Source organism: Leishmania donovani, chromosome 7, assembly GCF_000227135.1.
Source record: "Leishmania donovani BPK282A1 complete genome, chromosome 7".
NCBI classification, from domain to species: domain Eukaryota; phylum Euglenozoa; class Kinetoplastea; order Trypanosomatida; family Trypanosomatidae; genus Leishmania; species Leishmania donovani.
Window position 1 is genome coordinate 211,025 of NC_018234.1, and position 20,000 is coordinate 231,024.

The following is a 20,000-nucleotide window of genomic DNA, read 5'->3' on the forward strand; positions in this document are numbered from 1 at the left end:
CGCGCGAGGAAGGGGCGGGTCGCGGACACGGGGGGCCCGCTAGACGCGTGGACCCGATCCGACGCCAGGACGGCCGGCCCTCGCGCGCCAGAGCGTAGCTGCGGCGCAACAGAGGTGAGTGAGCTGTAGCTGTTTTTTGCTTTCTCAAGTTTTTTTTTATGAGAGCGTTTTTTGGATGGAAAAACATACAAAAAGGGAAACTTTTTGTTTTTCTGGAGGTCAAAAGCTTTTCGCCTATGGTGGATATATTCCCTACCACCACGCCGTTGGACTTCGACCGAAAGGTGTGAACCGTATTCCGGATGTGGTGCGCACTTTGGTTGGGAAAATGCGTGTCGCTACGTCTGTTTTGTGGTGAAAGCTGCAGTGCTACCTTTTGGTCGTGGGGGCAAAAGGGCCGGTGGCCATGAGGCGTGGGTGGATCTAGGCTGTGGGCTGTAAGGCCGCTGGGGGTGGCTTTGGGGGAAACCGGGGATATGACAGAGCTCAGGTGATTTGTGTGGCGGGATACGAAAGAATCGGGTGTGATTCAGAGGCTCCTGCTTTCATTTGTTGATGCTTTACACCTTGCGGCAAAGTGTGGCACCTCAGTTTATCCCCGGGGGTGGTGGAGTGGTGGGGAGGTGTTGATGGAGTGGTCGGGGTGGGAATTGGTAAGCTGTAAAGGGGCCGGCTTTTCAAAGTCTGCTGGTTAAGCTGTTTTTGCTTTCTTATTACATGTGGGCTGATATCATTGCCGGCTCTTAGGTGCAGAGGTGGCGGACTGATGCGCCGACAAACACCGGAGAGGCACGTTGCCTCGTCGTCTCTCAGCTTGATTCTGTTGTCGCGGACTCATTTCGAGTTGGTTTATGCCGTCAGCTTCCTGTCTTCTGCGTTCCGTGGGCTTGGGGCTGCGGTTTTCTTGACTGAATGCTTTGTTGCTAAGGAGTAGTCGCTGGGAGTGGCGGTTTGACCTGTTTGAGCTTGATAGCGGGTGGTGGTGGTGGCAGGGTTCACAAAAAGCCTTTGCGAGTGATTTCTCGCAGCTTTATTGCTGACGATAGGGGGGGGGGGAGGTGAGTTTATGAGGCTCCTTCGGTGGCTCCATTGTAGGTGTGGAGAGTGTTTGCGGCGACTGGACGACTTGGCAGTGCTGACGGTGCGTTTCGGTTGGCTCGTACCTGGAATAAAACACCTTTGCAAGATTCAAGAGCAGAGGAAAAAGCCATTTTCTGTGGTTTCAACGTGTCGTACTGAAGGGCCGCTGGCTGCGGTCGGGGTCAGCTAGCGGTGACTGAACGCTGTGTTAGGTGTTGGTGAAATCATCTAAGTGGAACTTGAAGCATCGGCGGGCCGACATACAAAAGCTGTTCGAATGCAGCTTAAGTGCTTCTGCAATGCACTCCTGATGCCCGACTAAGCAGTTGCTTGCTTGAAAGGTAACACACTAGCTCGCACGTGTTTGATGGCGCACTGCTTGAACGGTTCTTTTGAATCATACTCCTGGTTTGGCGCGCGGTTTAGTGTGTGCAATGAGATTTGGTAAAAACGAGTCTCCCAGCGCTTGTTTCCCTCGTTGTCTCTGTTTCAGCTGTCTTAAGTTTCACCACCTTTAGAAGACTCTCAATTGCTTAGGCCTAGTATAATTATCGTTTCTGTTGGTGTCGAGCAGCGTGACAACTTTTTATATTTCTAGTGGTGGCAGTCTTTGTTGTATACGAGCTCATTATTGGAAAGCTCTTCCTTAGCATTGTGCACAGGGTGGGTCTCGTTCAATTGGACGAAAACATCAACACTGTTTTTGCGTTCGAGGCATCTGGTATTCTAATCACCAACAACTACGATAGCTCTTCTCTGAAGGCAAACACGAGGTGACACAGTCACCAAGACAAGGCTGCACTGGCGTAGATCAACATACAGCAGCCCCAGACAAAAAGCAGTGTACCCCCGAATATTGTAACTGAAGCGTACTTTTGAAGTGCAATGGTGCCACGGGAGGGTGTGCAACATCAGGGGCTGGCGAAGCTCTGCGACTGACTTACTCTTTGCACGTGAAGAAGCCCATTCTCGATATAGCACCTGCACGTCAACGGAAAATCAGACGATGCTAGACAGTTCGTCTCAGTGCGTACTTCCCTCTACTCTTTCTGCTTTGAAATATGATAGCCCTTTTCGAGTAGTTTTGCAGAGGCGCTGCGCCCCCCCCCACATATACCGTTGCACCACTACAGCAGTTGCTCTCTAAGCTGCAAGAATGACAGCGGAAAGTGATCGGCAGCGGTTTTCAAGGTACGTTTTAGAAATATCGCAGATACAGCGAAATCATGTAGCGGATAGAGTAGAGCAGCTCGCTCATCACGAGAGCCTCTCGTGGCAGTACTTTTTCGGCTGCATCGCTTTTTCCACCGGAAGTGTCCTGGCCGCATTCAAAGCGTGGGGACCACGGCACATTTTCAAAAATAGCATGTATTATGCGCGGCCCTTGCCTCCTGCCATCAGCATGGGAGTAGTGCTGTACGGAATCACGTTCACATGTCGCGGCATGTTGATGAGAAATCGTATTTGCATCATGATAGAGGACTACGAGTACGAGTTGAAGCGAGTGAAAGCGCATCACTGCGAAGAAGGGGTGACGCAGCTGGCATGGCTTGAATTTGTTTTGGATCAACTGAAGCAAGGGTCGGAGCAGCGCTTCGACTTTCAAAAGCTGCGGGAGACCCCCGCGATTCGGTGAAAAAAAAAAGCATCGAACATTTTGTGTTGAACAGACCAGTTTTACATAACTAAAAGGTCTGGACTTCATGTTTTTGGTGTGCAAACTGCTTGATAAATTTTTGTGATAAGCGTTTCTCTGGCTGATGTTGCAATTTTACTGCAGTCTGTGTTGACCAACGCGCGAGAAAAGATAGCTTTGCTGTCTCTGCAGAGGCTAGTGTGATGAATTGGTTTGTGCATCTCCATCTTTCTTCCTTTCATTTTCTCTTTTCCCTTTGCAGACACACAGACCATGGAATCCAGTAAAAATCACGAAAAAGTAGGCGGGCGCTTGGAGAAAGTGCTGCGCTACTACTGGGATGGTGTTCCTGTACCACTTATGTGCAATGAAGGAAAGCAGCGAAGTCAAACTTTTGTGTGTCGGAGGCTCGCCTTCGCACCAGATTATCATGGTGAAACTATGGAGCTGCCACTTTTACAGACACAAAAAAGCCAACTTTTTAGGGCGCTTTGTGAAGATGTTGATTCTCCCCAGTCCGTGAGCTGCCGCATCGGTTCCCATTATTCACCACATGTGGGACTATTTCGCTTTGATGAAGGAAAGCGGCTTCATGGTGCTTCTAGTCAGGACAGCGAGTCAGTTGTGCGCGTACCGATAGAGTGCTGCGAGAAATCCGATGAAGGCACGAATGGCGTCTCCATGCTGCATCGTCGCATTCGAACGGCGAAAATGGTGTCTCTGTACAAGCCGCTGATCAAGGAATACTCTCCCCTCAGCCGGCACAGCCTGCGAAATATTTTGATACTAGCGAGCAGAGGGTGCACCTCCATCTCCAAGGAGGTCGTGGCGCGCGAGATATGCGACGTGAACGAAGCGTACGCAGAGGCAGTATCAGAGGGTATCTTTTACTATATGTGCCTTAACCATCTGTTTCGAAGGATTTTGGCTCCACTTCAGCTAGCGACTGAGCCGGAGCCCACCATACGCAGCATCACTTACGCATCAGCTCAGGAAATACCGCTTTCGCGGGAGCACTTCAAAGCGGCCAAGGAGCAGCTCAAATCTCAATTGCTTTGGAATCCTCTCACTGGCAACTATTTCAGAGGGCTAATGTCGATCTGGGAAGAGAAATTTTCGCGACTCCGGTTTTTCAGCATTGACGTGACCGTTGCTTGCATCGACGTCGTCGCTTTTCTCAAGCAAGTGTCCAAGACGATGAGCTCCGCCGTTTCACGAATTCGCGTCGAGTTTTACGGTTGCGTCGAAGCGCTCTTTTTTTCACATTTCAAAACAGCTCGTGAGGTGCTGCTCCTGACTGAACGGGAGTATGAGGACAGCGTGTTCAAAAAGGTTTTTGTTGCCACAGAGGTATTCTTAGTCAACAGGATAAGATCCCTTTTTTTCGATGCCCTGGATTCCCTTGTGCGGTTTTTTGATTGTGACGGCTTAGCCAACGAGGTCAGAATATCACCGCGTGCTCGACGACTGCCTTCCTTGCGTGTTGAACTAGTCGTCGGCGAGAGCTTCCAACCCCGAGCCCCATCGTTTTCTCTTCTGCTGTTTGGCATAGCGGACTTTTTTACAGAGGTGGAAAAGAGCATTAATGGCTTACCAAGGCTGGCTTGCGCAATTTTCCGAGAACCGAGGCTCGGCGACAAGAAACTCACCATTGTGTCGCACGTGGAGATGGCCTCGTACCGTGCGTCGATCGCAGGAGTGCTAGAAAGCGCATCAGTACTGATTAACAAGATTTTGTCCTCCTATAGCAAATTTTGCAAGATACCAGTGCACAACCTTGCCATTGCAAAGACGGGAACACCGGCGGAGGTGGTGGAGCTCGTGGTGCTCGCGCGACGAAACCTGACCGATATTCGTCACGTCTCTCATGATGTTCTGTTCTACGGGCGCCTTGAGATCAGTTGCCGTCCGTTGCGGTTGGAGCTGACGCAGAAGTGGGAAAGTTATTTGTCGGCTTTTGTGTCTGCATTCCAGAGCACCATAGTGAGTATTGTCGACGAGGCAAAGGCAAAGAGCCGTGCGATTCTTGACATGCTTCAAGCCACCCCTTCGACGGTGCAGGAGTTGGAGCAGCACTTGCGCAATACCAAAGCGGCGATTGCTTTGGCCGACTATCTGTGCGACACGAGTCACAAACAGATCGCCGACAGGGTCAGCTGCATTGAAAACCTGTTTATTCCAGTCAACGAGCACGCATGCCGCTCTGTCTTTGAGTTCAAGAAACTTCCAGGTGAGCTTCGAGGCCAGGCAGACAAAAGCGGCGACATTCGAGCCAAATGCACACCGCTGTTGAGGCGCGAGCTGGAGAATCTACGTAGTACCATTCGTGACTACTACCGAACTCTTTCTACAGGTGTGAAGGAGTTGTACCATATGTTCGATTTGGATACTTGCGACATTGCAGCTCAAACCTGTGCCGAGCTGCGCAAGCTAGTCGCACGCGTAGAAAAAACGCAGAAGAGTATGGAGCACGAAATGACGGTGCTGGGTCTGCCATCCGAGGACTCGTTCGATGATTATTTGCCCCTCATGACTCACTTCGAGATTATCGAGCAGTTTTGGATCACAGTGTTCGAATCGACAAAATTGCGTGAGCTGTACCGGACACCAGTATCTTCCGTCAACGCTAGTGCATTTGTCGAGCGCGCCCGTGAGTGGCGCCGGCTCATTCACAGCTCCATCCGCAACTTGCGCGCCTACCCCGCCTTGGTTCATCTCGGCCGCGAGCAGGAACTGGCACTCGCCAAGTTTGAGGAGTTGGAGCTGTTTCTTGAACTCATCACGACGCCTGGACTGCGCAAGAGTCACTGGCGCGACATCGCGAAGCTGATCTCGGCACAGTTGCGGGACGACGTCATGTTGGTGACGAACATGACAGTTACAGTGAAGCGCTTGCTCGACGCCGGCCTGCTCGACCACATTGTCCCCTTGGCGCAGATTGTTAGCCAGGCTCGCTGCGACTACGAAGTGGAGAACGAACTTGAGGAGATGCGGAGCTATGCCAAGCGCACGCACCTTGTTCTTGAAAACACAGCAGCTGAGAATGACCTGAACGCACTGCTATTGCAGGAGCCTCAGCGTGAGATGGTGTATCGAATCGAGGAGTACGTGCTCAAGTGCCGTGCGATGCGACGCCGGCCCAACTTGGGGCCATCTGTCCTGAAGTCCTTGGACGAGTGGGTTGACGCGTGTGAGAAGAGCCGCGGCGTGCTTTTGGCGTGGGATCAGGTGAAGGGGCGGTGGGTAAAGCTGCGTGCGTGTCTGTCCTCGCTGCGGAGTGCGGTCGCCGAGGGCATCTGTTCGGCCGAAGAGGCACGCATCATCACTAAAAGTCTCACAATGGCTTCAGATGCCTTCAAGGAGTTGTGTGCAATCTTGCGCAAGCCGCAGTTTTCTCTTTACACAGCCATGATGCAAGACACAATACAGGATTTCCTTCTGACTATCAAGTCAGAAGTGGACGATGCGGCTGAGGTGCTGCTGGGTATGACGGAGCGCCGCCGAGCTCTGTTCCCGCGGTTTCGATTCCTGCCCGACTCGGAGCTCACAGGGTTTCAATCCGTGCAAAGCGCTCACAGTTTTGCCCACCTCTTCCAATACCTGTATCCGCGCATCACCGATGTAGAGGTGATAGACGGGGTTGTCACTGCTGTGGTGGCGGCGGACGGCGCACGCTTGCCCTTGTCTTCTCCTTTGGCGCTCACGAAAGATACCCCAGACGCTTGGATTCAGTGCTTTGACCGTGCGGTGCGCGCGTCTCTCGTCGCTGCAGTCAAGGAGTGCGTGGCTGCGTATTACCGATGCAACCTGGAATCTTGGTTGCGGCAATGGTGCGGTCAGGTAACGGTGCTCGCGCTGCGGATTCTACATACGGAAGGACTGCGGCGGGCACTACAGCTCGCTGGGCAAAATGGGCTGATTGCCTACATCACCAAAGTGTCGGACCTCTGCAGCGCTATCAGCAAGCTGGCGCAGGGCGGATACGACAAAGGCGCGAAGGGTGGGCAACCGCGCAGCTACGAAGCCGTCGTGGCAGCTGCTCTGGCGTACGAGGAGTTCGCCTTGAGAGAGGTTCAGCTAGCGGTAGAATGGCACGTGAGCAGTGTCACCGAGCTGGAGTCTACTCGTGTCGTGCAGACTTTTCTTACACCGGCGGAGGATGGCATCTGCGTTCGCATGATGGGTGTTCTCTTCGACTACGGGCTGGAATTCCTCGGGCATGCCAATGCACCAATGATGAGTGCGGCGCAGTGGGTGCAAATGGCGCCAGTGCTCGTCGATATGGAACTGTCCCGGAGTGTTTCGCTGGTGCGCGCCAGCGACGACGTTGCGGCGGAGGGAGAGGTCTTGGAAGCTGCCGCGATGCTGCTTGGACGCTTCTTCTTTCGGGTTGAAGCCACAGAGCATGTGCCCACCGAAACACTTCAACGTTTGCTACGCGGGTGTGTGGAAGTTGGGGCGTTGGCTTGTGTGATGAATTGTGAGGCCGTGCCGAGGGCCGTGCTGGAGGAAGCCGTTTTGCCTATTGCCACCGCCTCTGTCGAGCAGCGCCGTTCCTCCGTCTGGCAGTTGCCCTATGGTGGAAGAGACGACATGGTCTCGGTTTCCGTGCACCCGCTGTTCCGGTTGGCCTTCTCTGCCGCTGCGCCGGTAGCGTTGCCCCGAAGTCTCGACCTCATCTGCAGAGAGGTGCGCGTAGCTCCCTTCGATGTTCAAGAAGCGCTGCACGATTATCTGACTCGGACGGGGGTGGTACCAGGGGGTCCTCTGTCCGCTGAGGAAGCTGAGTTTGCCAAGCTGTACCGACAGCTGCAAGAGTTGCATCCGACCGTCTTCACGGCGCGCCAACTGCGCGTGGTGCTGCGCGAGGCGTTCGCGAGTGCTGATACGCGCGATGGGAGGGGGTCTAAGCTCATCGGGTCGTCACAGCAGCGAGTAGTACCGCGCCTTCTGACTGCCTTGGGAAGTGTTTTCACGGCTTTCTTCTTCTCCACAGACGGCGAGGCGGTTCAACGGAGCTTAGAGACGCAGATTAAGGCAAAACTACTGCTACCCTCGTGCAATGGGGTCGCCCCGCAGGGCTGGTACGACCCGCCTGCCCAGCGGACCACACAAAGCGCGGCAGCGGATGCCTTGCTCGAGCGCTTTACATCATGGATGAATGTTCACCGGCGCGTGCTCCTTGTCGGACCGCCGTTCGCGGGGAAGACGCGACTGTGGCGAACGTGGGCTGGCTCCCAATCGCCGCTGATCGTCTCGCTGCCTCTCATATCCGCGGCGGACTTTTATGGCACCTCTACGGAGCCGAGTTTTCTTTCCTTGATCACTTCACAGATGACGGCTGCTCGACACAGGAGCAAGGCTCCGGTTGTAGTGATGGAGGATGTCGACTCGGCCTCATCCTTTGCACTCTTTCTGGGTTCTTGGCCGGACAGGGCACGGGTGCTGGAGGGAGAGCTGCACAACAGCAACAGCGTCATCACTAGCCCACTGGTGCGCGTGATCGGCACAGCGCAGGGGCTGCACCACGTTACACCCGGGACCCTCAACCGGTTTGCGATGATGGCGCTCGCGGGGCCATCTTCGTGGCACGAAGGGATCTCTCACGCGCTGGGCTCCATGCCGGACGCAGAGTGGGTCGCGAGGGTGTTGGAGAAGCTTTTGCCACCGCTGGTGGAGCGTGCATCGAGGGCCTCGCCCGAGCTCGTAGGAAGGGCAAAGGAGCTGACAAACATGTACGCCATGGCTCAACGCGCGGCAGCTCTGTGTAGTCGATGGTACGCCTACGCACTCACGCTTCATACACACAGAGGAGCGCTGGAATTGCAGGAGGACGAAGACGAGGTGCCGCTGCGCTTGTTTGCCGTGCGCTGTGCGGTGATGGCGGCTACGTGGTCGGTGGGACTCTCGCTCCCTATGGAAGATCGCGATGTATTGAAACTATTGCTCCTCGGCGCAGGGACGGACGTGATGAAAGCGCTGGCGGACTGCGAGCTCTCTGGAGAGATCTTTCCAGTCTTGTTGAAGGATAGCGTGAGTCCGCTCGAGCAGGTCGTCCTGCCTCGTGGGTGGATATCGTTTGAGGAGGCAGCTACGCGCACCGACTTGCCTCTGTCGTGGTCAGCAGATTCCCACACCGATCCGCATCTCTGCGCGTGGTCGCAGGTGTTTTTGACACCGTCGCGAGCGGCGATACTGCGGGCGACGGAGTGTTTGATCAACTGCGGCCAACACGTTCTCTTCCATGCCGGCCCAGTGGCCGGCAAGTCGACACTGTTGCACACTATGAAGGCGAACGAAGTCGATTGGGTTGTGCAGGTGTACAATGCAAGCGGCGGCATGCAGCCCATTCACATCCAGCAGAGGATGGCAAGTGAGCTGGTGCCGCGCTCGGATGGATGCCACAGCCCAACTCTGGGGCGGCGACTTGTGGTATGCATCGACGATTTGCATCTGGCGCCGGTGGTCGCACGCAATGGCGACGACGATCCACATACCGCCGCGATGACGCTCGGTGGGTACTTGATGCGCTTCTGTGACAAGTTCCGTGCGATTAGCACGCCAAGGACTGGCACCATGCCCCTCGCTAACGTTGTCTTCTGCGGCTCGAGCCTGTTTCAGGCCGGCTCAGGGAGTCAATGCAGCACTGGGGCTCTCAGCGGGTGTGTGGATGTGCGCTTGCCAGGGTTCGACAGCGACGAAATCGCGTGCGGCGTGCACCTGTTGTGCAACTTGGCCTCTTCTCGAAAGCGCACCAAGGAATTTTTGCAAGGCTGCGCCACGTTTCTGGGGCTTGTTCATGGCGCCTACACTCACCTGAGACTGCGCGTTGCTGCCCTTGCGTCGTGCCCCGCGGTGGCCGTAACACGCCCCGCATTCACACCAGCCCCGTCTATTTCCGCAGTGGTGTCGTCCACGCCTCTGAACGACACAAATGTGGATGCATCGGCGAGCCAGCAAGGCAGCATTCCCTCATTTTACGCCGAGCACCTCCGAGATGCTCTGCAGGCGGCAGAAGTGGTGCGACTGCACTTGATCAGCAACGCGTCGGATGTGCAGGTTGCCACCCGCGTTTTCCTTGATGTGACAGCCTTTTACGAGGCGCAGCTGCGTGCACCGCCATCGCCGAAAGTAACGCAATGCTCAGAATCGTTACCGTTGTCGCCACCGCCGCCAATGGCAGCAGTAGGCCTGGGGGCGAATGACGCATCACACGCGCTGCACGGCTCTGCAGTCGAGGCCGCGGAGAGCACCATGCGCGAATGCATCCGTGGCAGCGTCAACTTCACAGACTTGGTCCGTCAGCTTCCGAATCTCCCGGAGCCTGACGCGATCGCCGCGGAGGACGAGTCGTTCGTTGCTGACTGCATTGCCGAGTTTGCATCTGCCTTGCAGGACGAGAGAGAGGAGGACCTTTCGACGCTGGAGGAAAGGCGTGGGCCAGGAGGCGGGGCGAGCATCAAAGGCGTTCCAACACGAGGCGAGACGCGGCACACCTCGGTGTTTGTCAGCTATCCAGACTTCCTCAGGAAGGCAGCGGTGCGGTCAGGGGGTGCACACAAGGGGATGCTGGTGCGAAGGTCGTCAAGCGTGGCTGCGCTGAGTGGTAATTCGTCCTTGCGCGGATCCTTTGCCATCACTCCGGGATGCTCAAGCGGGTTAAGCATGGCGGCGGCAGTGTATCAACAGCAGAAACTGCACCCCTCTACCCACATCGTGACAACCCCTACGTACCAGACCACGTGGCTCACCACGCGCCTTGTGTTTCTCCAAGACACGCTTTCCGCTCCCCATGCGCAGGTCGTGTTTCTGGGAGAGAATGCGTTTGGCCTGCGCCGACTCTTCCGCTTGTGGTGCGCTAACACACATGTGCCTTTCATGTGGTTCCGGATGCATCCGTCTGCATCCCCTGCAGAGGCGAACGCCACCTTCCGCCATGATCTTCGCTCTGCCATCACGTTCGTCTGCATGAACAGCATCCACGCGGTCATTTACCTCCCCCCTGAGCTGCTGCGCATGCCGGAAGTGCTACTGATTGTGGACCCGCTAGTGCGCAGCGGCGATGTATCGGGTCTGTTCTCGGACGAGGAGCGCAGCTCTCTGATGCGTGGCTTCCGTGTAACCCATCCGCGATCACTAAAGCCGTTTACCCTGGTCGACGACAGTGAGCTGCGTGACCGCCTCCGAAGCTCCTTTAACTTCGTCTTCCACCTGCGTGACGCAGCAGAGGTGAAACGAATGGCGGCCGCCTACCCCTTTCTGCGGCAGCAAAAGACGAGCGTGCTGCGGCTGTACACGGAGGAGCTGCGGAGCTCGTTGGTGCAGGAACTGGTGTTGTCCGTTCTGCGGAGCAGCGGCGGTGCGGATGTCGACGGCATCCCCACCCTCGACAGTGAAGACACGGAGGAGGGGGAAGACGAGGGCGTTAAGGAAGGTGACCGTGACGGGGGTGATCGCCCTGTGAGCCTGTCGCAACGGGCTGTGTGTAGGGCTCTGTGTGCCATATTCGCACATGTCTCCGAAAGGCACCCGACCTCCTTGATGCAGCTGATTGAGTTTGCGTCGCTGTACCGGGACCTGAGTTCGGCGGCGCGCGTGGAGGTCTTGGAAAGCGCTAGAACGGGCACGGTCATCATGGACCGCGGGGATGAAGCAGTACAGATGGTGAGGACTGTTTCACAGCGAACTCGCGCAATCGCTGAGGGGCTGGCCGCCGAGCAGCTGCGCATAGCCTTGCTCTCTGAGAGGCTGCGCGACGAGGAGAACCAGCTCACGACGCAATCGCTTGAGGCACAGGCGTTCGGCGACAAGCTGCAAGAGAAGAGGGAAGCTCTCGTCTGGCAACGCGCAACTCTCGCCGATGCCCTGAAGAAGGCAGAGGAACGACTGGAGAAGGCCGCGCGGCAGCTGCGAAAGGCGAAGGTGAACAACATGCGCGCACTCGCCGTCTCGCGTGTGCCGGAGAAGGGTGCCCTTCTTATCCGCTGCCTTTACGCGGTGCTCGGTGAAGACCTTCCAAAGCACAACGATAACCCTCACGAGCTGTGGAGCACCGCCATGAAACGGGTGTGCACAAAGGAGTTCACGATGACTCTGACAGGGATCGCGCCGGACGAAGACCGGACTGCCTTGAAAACCTACCTCCTGCTGCGTCAGGAGCTGGATGCGGTGCGGTACGCGCCGGCGCAACCGTACGCCCAACTACTGGCCGACTTTGTAGTGGCGTGGGTGGACTGCGGGAAGTTCCGCGCTGAGGACTACGCAACTGGTGTACAGGACATTGGGAAGTCTGAGGATGACCTGAAGAAGGACGAGGAGCTCTACGCGACGCGGCTGAAGGGCGTGCAGTCCGCTCTAGGGACTGTGGCGTGCATCAAGGCTGAGATTGATGCAGCACAGCGCTCCACAGAAGCGTTGCAGGGAGAGCAGCGGCAGTTGGCGGGCATCGAGGACCGACTGATGAAGTACACCGGACTTGTCGACCGTTTCTCACGATTTCTGGCGGCGCCGGCGGACGTAGCGGAGCGCACGAAGTTTGCGCGCTGCGCCGCCGCGGACACTTTCCTCGTCTCTGCCTTCTACTCGCTTCTTGCCATGCACGACAAGGCTAAGGACACGTACGTGTCTCTGCAGCAGCTTCTCGTCGAGACGGTGCATCCCAGGCTGCACTCCACAGCGCCGCAGGAGGCATTCGCCTACATGCTGTACCAGACACACGCCCCACGCACCCGCGCGCTAATGTTGCCTGGAAGCGAGAACTTTGCGTGGGAGTACAGGGCCCTTTTCATGGCGCTGTTCAAGCGCGTCGCTTCGCGGTGGACTTTGATCGGGGCGGCAACGCCACTCATCGAGCAGGAAGTGTGCAAGTATCTGTCTCTTTCATGCACGGGCTGCGTCGTCATGTCGATGACGGAACCGTCGGCGAAGGAGCGGCTGATCGCGGCTATGCGAGCTGGGGAAGGTGTTCTTCTTCGTGACGTTCACGACCCGGAGTCGCTCGATTTCATCCGCTACCTCAACCCTCTTTACTGCAAGCTGAAGGTGCACTGGAACGCAGAGCTGGGTCCGCGGAGGGCGTCGACAACGATTGCGACTGCGCAGTCGCCCCAGCCATCGACGATGCCCTCTGCTCCCCGTCCTGCAGACGAAGAGGATGCCACTGCACGGTCCGTCTCGCTGTTGCTGGAGGGCCGGGAGGTACGGGTACACCTTTCCTTTTACATGGTGTGCACCTCCTCGCTGGCGGTGCCCGTCGAAACGAACGCGGTCTGTGACGCCGTCAACGTCTACAACCTCTGCACCCCAATGCCCCAGCGGCTGTACTACGAGTGTCTGCTCCGCGACGCCGTTTGCACCACGTCAGTGTCCACCAAAATGTGCAACATGCGCGAGGAAATAGCGACACAGCAGCAGGTCTACTTCAGGGTGCTGCAAGACTTTGTGCAGGCACACGATGCTGCTGCGAAGCTTCTCGCGGCGGACATCGGCGACATCCGCGACGGGCTGTGCGGGGACAAGCTGGTGGCGGACGCCGATCGCGCGCTCGTCGACGTGGACATGTACGAGGGTCAGCTGTCCCAAACCGTCTACTACGTGCAGAGCTGGCAGAAGGCGGTGCAAGAAGGCTGGGGCCCGGTGCTGCCTGCCGTGGAGGCAGTAGCGAGCTTTGCCGAGCTGATCGAAGCGGAGAGGCTGCAGCGTCCGTGGAGCGCGTCTGCGTTGGATAGATGTCTGATGGATATTGTGCGCTTTCCGCCCGTGTTCACGCGCCACTTCGCGCCGCAGTCGTTTAGTGATCTTCCGGCGCCGCTCAAACGCTACTACGCAGCGGTGAACTACGTGCAACGCGTGGTAGAGCAGCTCGCCGCCGGCTGGCCTGTGTCAGTGAGGGGCATCTTCTCGCTGCTGCTGCTTGCGTCGGCGATGGCGGCCGCACCAGTCGTTTTTGCTGCGAAAACCGACGCGCGTGTGCTGACGGCAGAGCAGACACGAGTGCTACAGGTTCTCCTCCGAAAGGGACTCGGCTGTGTCTCGCCCAGTACAGGAAAGGACCAGAAGGATGCCTCGATCAGTTCCTTGTTCTCGCTTCTTTCGTCTGTTGGTTCCACAGAGGAGGAGCTGCGCCGAGGCATGCTGGAGCTCTACACCACTTCTGAGGATGCTTTGCTCCACCATGTGGCGCGAAGAGGCAGCGCCGTTCCAGGCGAGGAGAAGGACCTCAGCAACGACCCCGAGGCTGATGTAGACGAGAATCAGTTCTACGTGGCACACTTCTTCTCGTCCATGGCGGAGCTGCAAGTGGAGCAGGCAAACCACTACGCTGCCTCCCTCTATGGCACTTTCATGGAGTCCGTCACACGTTTGGAGGGTGCAGCAGGTGAGCCGAAGCCCCCCGCGATGCCACTTGCCGCGGACGGGCGCACTGGCAAGCGCTGGATGCGCACGTCAATGGATATGCCGTCGCAGCGCATTGCCGACGAGACACAAGAACCAGGCATGAGCAGCTCTCGCAGCGACGGCGGGAAGGACAGTGCAAAGGAGGCGGAGCTGCGTGATTTTATTTCAGTGGGGATGCAGATGGAGCGGGCCGCGATGGCGCAGCAGCCTCTCTGCCTCATCACTGACTCAGCACTTACAAGTTCTCTGTCGTGGCTTCGCCATGAGGCTGTGGAGGCGAAGCTCGATTTTGTCTGGCAGGAGTTGACTCTTTGTAGGGCGACTACGGCATTCTATTCTGCCACGACAGTATCTCCCCCCAAGAGCGGGGCACAAGGCGTCACGTTTGCGACTGCGACGCAGACCCTCATCTCGCTGACGAAGCAGTTCCGGTTCTCAGGGAAGGGCAGAGGCGTGTGTCTGGCGCTTGTCGTGGACGCAGATGTTAAGCAAGGCGTCAGCGAAAAGGACGCACGCATCTTCAGAGAAGAGTTGCAGTGGTTACTTTCTCTGTACACCAACACCTTTCGACCGTCAGGCGGCGGCAAAGTCGGAGCGGCAGTGCATCTTGCAGTGATTTGCTCGCCCGCAACAGAGCGGGTGCTATGGGGAGGGGCCGCGGCTGGTCACGTGACGCTGTGCTGCTATATCCCGTTGAGCACCATTACCCCCCAGCAGCGCCTCGTCCAGCTTCTCCAGCCGTCGCGCCGCTATTTCACTGACAGTGGTGTTGTGCAGGCTTGCGAGACGATTCTGCAAAACGTGGCGGCAGAGATGGCCCATCGCAGTAGCATCAACGCAAACCACAGGCCCCCTCCAAATAATACGATGCGCGTCCGCGGACCGACCCTCGCGAAGCTGACGATGCTCCAAAATGCGGCGCAGGCGTCGATGCCGCTTCCAACGCTCCCGCGTTTCACCTCGCCTGCCGCCCTCACTGCCTTACAGAATGCGGTGGAGAACTTGCTTTGCTGTGCTCGTCTGGCGCATCATGAGATGGTGGTGAGTCATGTAGTGTCCACCATACGTGAGCGCATGCGCTGCGAGGGGAACAAACTCGGCTGCTTCGTCGACGATCCAGCCCCGCTGGCGCAGCTGCATGACCTGCTGTCTGAATGGATTGTGCGGCGCTACGAGGCGCTCGTTGCCAACCTCAGCAGGTCAACCGCTGAGGAGGTGCAGAGCCCTACCAACGACAGGGCTGCTGCGGCCGAGAGCACTGCGAAGGCTGGAGGCGCGTCCTCGAAGGCGTCCTTGAACGGCGACCTGACCCTTCCGCTTGCATCACAGTCCATGCTGCAGCGCGACGCGGTGGAGAGAAACGCCCTCCCGTACGGCCTGAAAGCCTACTACTATTTGCGCCGCCGGCAACTGGGGTGGCAGCTTCTTCTGGAGCGGCACTTTCAAGCGACACGGCAAACGTCACAAGAGCCCACGCCCGTCAGCTCTCACGCCAGCGTCGAGCGCTTTACCCATGCTGTGCTCTCCATTATGACTGCAAACTCGAAGACGGGTGACGCACTGCCGTCTCGCGGTTCTGCCAGCCGTGACAGCAGCTTGGCGGATCTCCAAGTGCTGAGTGCCGCTGAGCTACCACTTCACCTCGAGCGATCGAGTCAGCGTTCGGCGCAGCGGAGTCTGGTGGAGCGCGCGGTGAAGCAGTGGCGCACTGGACTGTTTGCGATGGCCCGGCAGTTCGCCTTTTTCTTCATGTCTTGCCACCAACGCAACGACACACTTCCAGTGGTGGAGCAACAGGCGCAGTGGACCATGCTGCGTGCCTTGATCGGGATGCCAGAGCACGGCGACGAGGTTTCTTGTTTCTGGGGGCAGAACAGCGATGCCTACTCCGCCGGAGAAACGTGGCAGACGCTTATCCTTGATGCGCGCTACCTTGATCACTTCCGGCTGGAGGTCGCCATGTTCCCCTCTGATTTGATGGAGCTGTGCGGCGAGGCGGCGGCGGCGAGACGGCTGCGGCGCATGCAGCTGGACAGCCTTTTGCATCTGTGCTTTCCTACTAGCGGCAGCAGCACCTACAAATCGAGCAAAGCGGCATGCAAGACGCTCGATATTCCAAGCACCGCCCCGGCCATCGCGGCGGCGGAGGATCTAGGGCGGCCCGTGCACACGCGAGATGAGCCGGCCAGCGTCTTGGCTTCTCCTGTTGTCCCCGAAGAGGCCGAATCGAGGTGTGGGGAGTCACTGCTTCATTTGCCGGCGGCGTCCTCATCATCGCATCGGGCTGTGGTGGCGGACATACTGCAGTCTTTTTCCATGGGCCTGGCACGCCACGCATCAGTCACCGTCGGCGAGCCGTACACGCAGGTGTGGTTGCCATCTCTGCGCCACCCTATGCTCGATCTCGAGTTTCTCACAACGATTGTGCGGCGCCCTGCGTCGTCGCCCAGCGATTCCGCCACAGAGGCACGAGCGGCGCACGCCACGTCGCGCGACGATAAACCCTTCTCTGATGGCATGTGGGAGGAAGGCCAGCAAGACGGTCACTATCGTTTGGCAGGCGAGAGGGATCACAACGCTGCTGCTAGTCGGCTCATTTTGGTGGTGACGCAGCGGCGCTATCTGCTTCCGTCCGACGTTATACTTACGGGTGCTCGACTGTCTCTGGCGCTCGTGAGGCAGCTGGCCGCGCAGACGCAGTGGCCGGTGGGTCGAGATGGCGACGAGACTACCGCAGGACTGACGGCGGCGGTGGTGGTGGTTCGGAGAGTGCTGGTTCGACCACGCGCCCAGATCGTGGAAGGATGTTCGGAGAGGGCGGAAACGCCTGCTCGAACACCTACCTACGAGGTAGGGATGTGGATGTGGCCGACAAATTCATCGTGGGACACAACCCATAGCAGCTCGCAGCTGCGATGGTACGCCGTCACGTGCTCACGCCTACCGGCCGACGCGCTCCTGTGGGACGCCACGATCGTGTGCCGCCCTACTGCGGCATCGGCTGCTCACTCCTCGTCCACAGCGTCAGAGTCGCCGCGACGCCGAGAGGATGCTTCAGACAACACGTTCGTCACGGAGATAGAGGAGCCGGCAAAGACAGCCACACCGAAGCAGGTGGACCTCGACGCACCTCGTTCATGGAGCGTTACTGAGGTGCCGGTCCCTGTACGGTGGCATCCTCTCTCAGGCGACTCGAGCAGGGGTGTCAAAGGAAAAGGTGCTATCATGTTAGAGCTCTACCTCTGCGTCGAGTATGAGCCACTGGCGATACACAACTATGGTTTCGGGTCCGATACCTCGAACAGCTCCCCATCGTCGTCGTCGATGACTACCGCCACCGGTGCCTGTGCTTCCTGTGCCACTCGAGGGGCCTGGGACACACTGCAACTTCACGAGACTCTGGACGCCTACGTTTGGATAGAATGAGCCGGCGTTCTCGCGGCACACACGTCGTGCACGCGTGGAGCAACGCCGGTGAAATCCGTGCGCCCGCCCATCGTTTCTTTGCCTGTCTATTTCTCTCCTGCTAACTGTCGTGACCTCTGATGTACATAGGTGGCAAATTTTGTGCCCCCCCCCCCAAAAAAAAAAACAAAACAAACAACACAGGTGTGACAGCAGAGGGAGGATCCGATGAGCTGGTGGTGAGCACGACTTAGCCACCGCGTAGTGAAACAAGAGTCTTCTCCTCCACTAGGTGGGCCATCGTTTTCTCCTCCTCGCCTTGCGTGCGTTCCGTGCGCTTGCTGAGGGTGTTCTCTTGCAGCTGTGCTCGCCCGGCTCCAGGGGTCAAATAGACGGCCCCACAAAGGGAACCCTCTTGCCTTCTGCATGCCCCCTTCGCTAAGGTTTTCAGGGACCGCGCACACTTGCGTTCGTGACTTTGTGCCTGCCAGACACACCTCTGAACCAGATCCTCTTTCTCGTCCCGTTTGCTTCCTCCCCTTTACGCTATTCCCCCATCAACCCATACACCCCTCCCCCTGAACACGTGTGTTTACATGTGTATTCGAACTTCACGCTTCCGGCCACTCACTCCGCCACCAACAAAACACACACACAAAAACACACACAATACGCACGCGTACAACACATGGAAGCGAAGGATACGTACGAGTGTGCGCACTGTCGCTTTCCGCTCTTGCCCCCCGTCTGTAAGCCCCCCTTTCCCTTTTCTTCGTTTTTCCCTTTTCGCTTCACCGTCTCGTTCCCACACGACACACGAAAGGATACTCTCCTTCTTTCCGCCTGCTTCCTCTTCCCTCTTGTTCTGCACGTCCTGTGTCGGTCTCTCTCTTTCCCCACCCCCTTCTTGGTCTTGTCTCGATTTAGTGAAGCGTGTGCTGGCATTTTGCTAGTGCCTGTGTGTGTGTGTGTGTTTGATTGCGCACCTTTCACACTCCCTCCCTTGCCCCCGCCCGCCTCACACCTTCCCACTCTTCCATTCGCCCTTTCTCTCACTGTGCGCTTCTCTCGCCACACCCTCCCTCACCCCTTCGTCTCGCTCTCCCCGTTTGATAGGGCTTCTCTCCTCTCCTCTCCTCTCCTGCTCCCCTCCCCCACTCCCCCCCACCCCCTCAGTTGCTGCTGGCGGTGTTTGAGCTTCGACAGCGCTTGTGCCCCGCGCGCGCTCTCTTGCCCATCTTTAACGGCGTCTTTTATTCTTGTGACCCTCCCTCTTCGCCCCACCCGCAAGCTGCCTCTTCAACCCAGCCGATCTCTTTTTCTTGTTCCGACTCGAGGCAAGGGTGAGACCAGGGTGTGTGGGGGAGGGGGTCAGTCATAGCGACACGCACAGAGCCCCCCCCCCCCACACACACACACACACGGTACACCGTATCGGGAATTCGTTAATCAGCGGTCGCCGTCTTAGGAGAATCATTGAAGACTCTGTTGGACGCGTGGCGTGTGTGTATGTGTGTGTGTGTGTTGTAGGGACGCCTTTCTTCGTTTTGCTATGCCATCCTCTGCGGCACCGTCACCCACACCAGGCGGCACGCACCTCGAAGACGCTGGTAGTGCTGAGCCCGCAGCCGTCCCCTCCTCTTCACCTACATCCTCCTCTAGTAGTGCGGGCTTCTCCCACTGGTGGCAGCGTCTCTACTCTGCCCACACCTTCGCAGAGGGGCTGCGCGTGGTGTTTGAAGTGGTGCCGCTGTGGGTTCCTGTCGCCGGCGTGATCACGACTGCAGGCACGTACTATGTCACCTTCCGCGTGCGTCTCTTTCTCGCGCAGTGGCGCATCGCCGAGCGTCGCCGCGCTGAGCGCAAGTACGAGCTGCTCGACAATCTGCGCGGCATGAAAATCGTGCCGGTTGGCGCGGTCCACGCACTCGGCGACGACGACGACGATGATGATGACGACGATGACGACGAGGAAGAGGACGAGACGGCAGTGTCGCGACGCGACGTAGATGAGTTCCGCAGCAGCCTCGGTATTCGTCTACCCCGCGATGAGGATTTGATGGCTATTGTCGAGCGCATGCTCATGTCAGACACGCTGCCGGATGGGTGGGTGCTCTACCGCACGAGTGCCGGCATCGTCCGCTTCATGAACCTGAACACACAGGAGCTCTTCTTTTTCCCGCCCAACAAGCGCAAGGAGAAGGCGCTCATCGAGTCCGAACTGAAGAAGCGCAACCGTGAGGCCATGGAGAGTAGATACAACTTCTCGTACGAGGATGAGGGCATGAACTCGAGCTCCCTTTCTCCTTCTCGCTCCGACACGCAGAATTTTGAGACGTCGCACCGCTCTGCTCGCGAGGACGGCGGAACGGCAGGGGGAAACGCCTCTCCTATCGATTTCGACGACGGCGCCGGCGCCGAGGACCCGAATGACGGCCTCAGTAGCACCTTCCGCCGCGTATTCAGCTACTTCCTGGAGCGT

At 57.7% G+C, this 20,000-nt stretch overlaps 3 protein-coding genes across 3 annotated transcripts in view; all 3 read left to right on the top strand.

Annotated features, from left to right (window-relative positions):
- Positions 1-2,236: 2,236 nt before the first annotated feature.
- LDBPK_070520 (hypothetical protein, conserved) lies at positions 2,237-2,716 on the top strand (the record flags this gene model as incomplete). Its single annotated transcript, XM_003858444.1, has 1 exon — positions 2,237-2,716. One exon carries the CDS (start codon positions 2,237-2,239, stop codon positions 2,714-2,716), a length of 480 nt encoding a protein of 159 aa, XP_003858492.1.
- A 273-nt stretch (positions 2,717-2,989) lies between these two features.
- Positions 2,990-17,539, top strand: LDBPK_070530 (hypothetical protein, conserved; the record flags this gene model as incomplete). The annotated part of the gene is made up of 1 exon (XM_003858445.1): positions 2,990-17,539. One exon carries the CDS (start codon positions 2,990-2,992, stop codon positions 17,537-17,539), a length of 14,550 nt encoding a protein of 4,849 aa, XP_003858493.1.
- Positions 17,540-19,412: 1,873 nt separating this feature from the next.
- LDBPK_070540 (hypothetical protein, conserved) overlaps positions 19,413-20,000 on the top strand; it is a gene marked incomplete at both ends in the record, with an annotated part of 855 nt that continues 267 nt past the window's right edge. Inside the window, one exon of the mRNA XM_003858446.1 lies at positions 19,413-20,000. This exon is cut by the window's right edge and continues 267 nt beyond it. Within this exon, the coding sequence (XP_003858494.1) occupies positions 19,413-20,000 (588 nt within the window).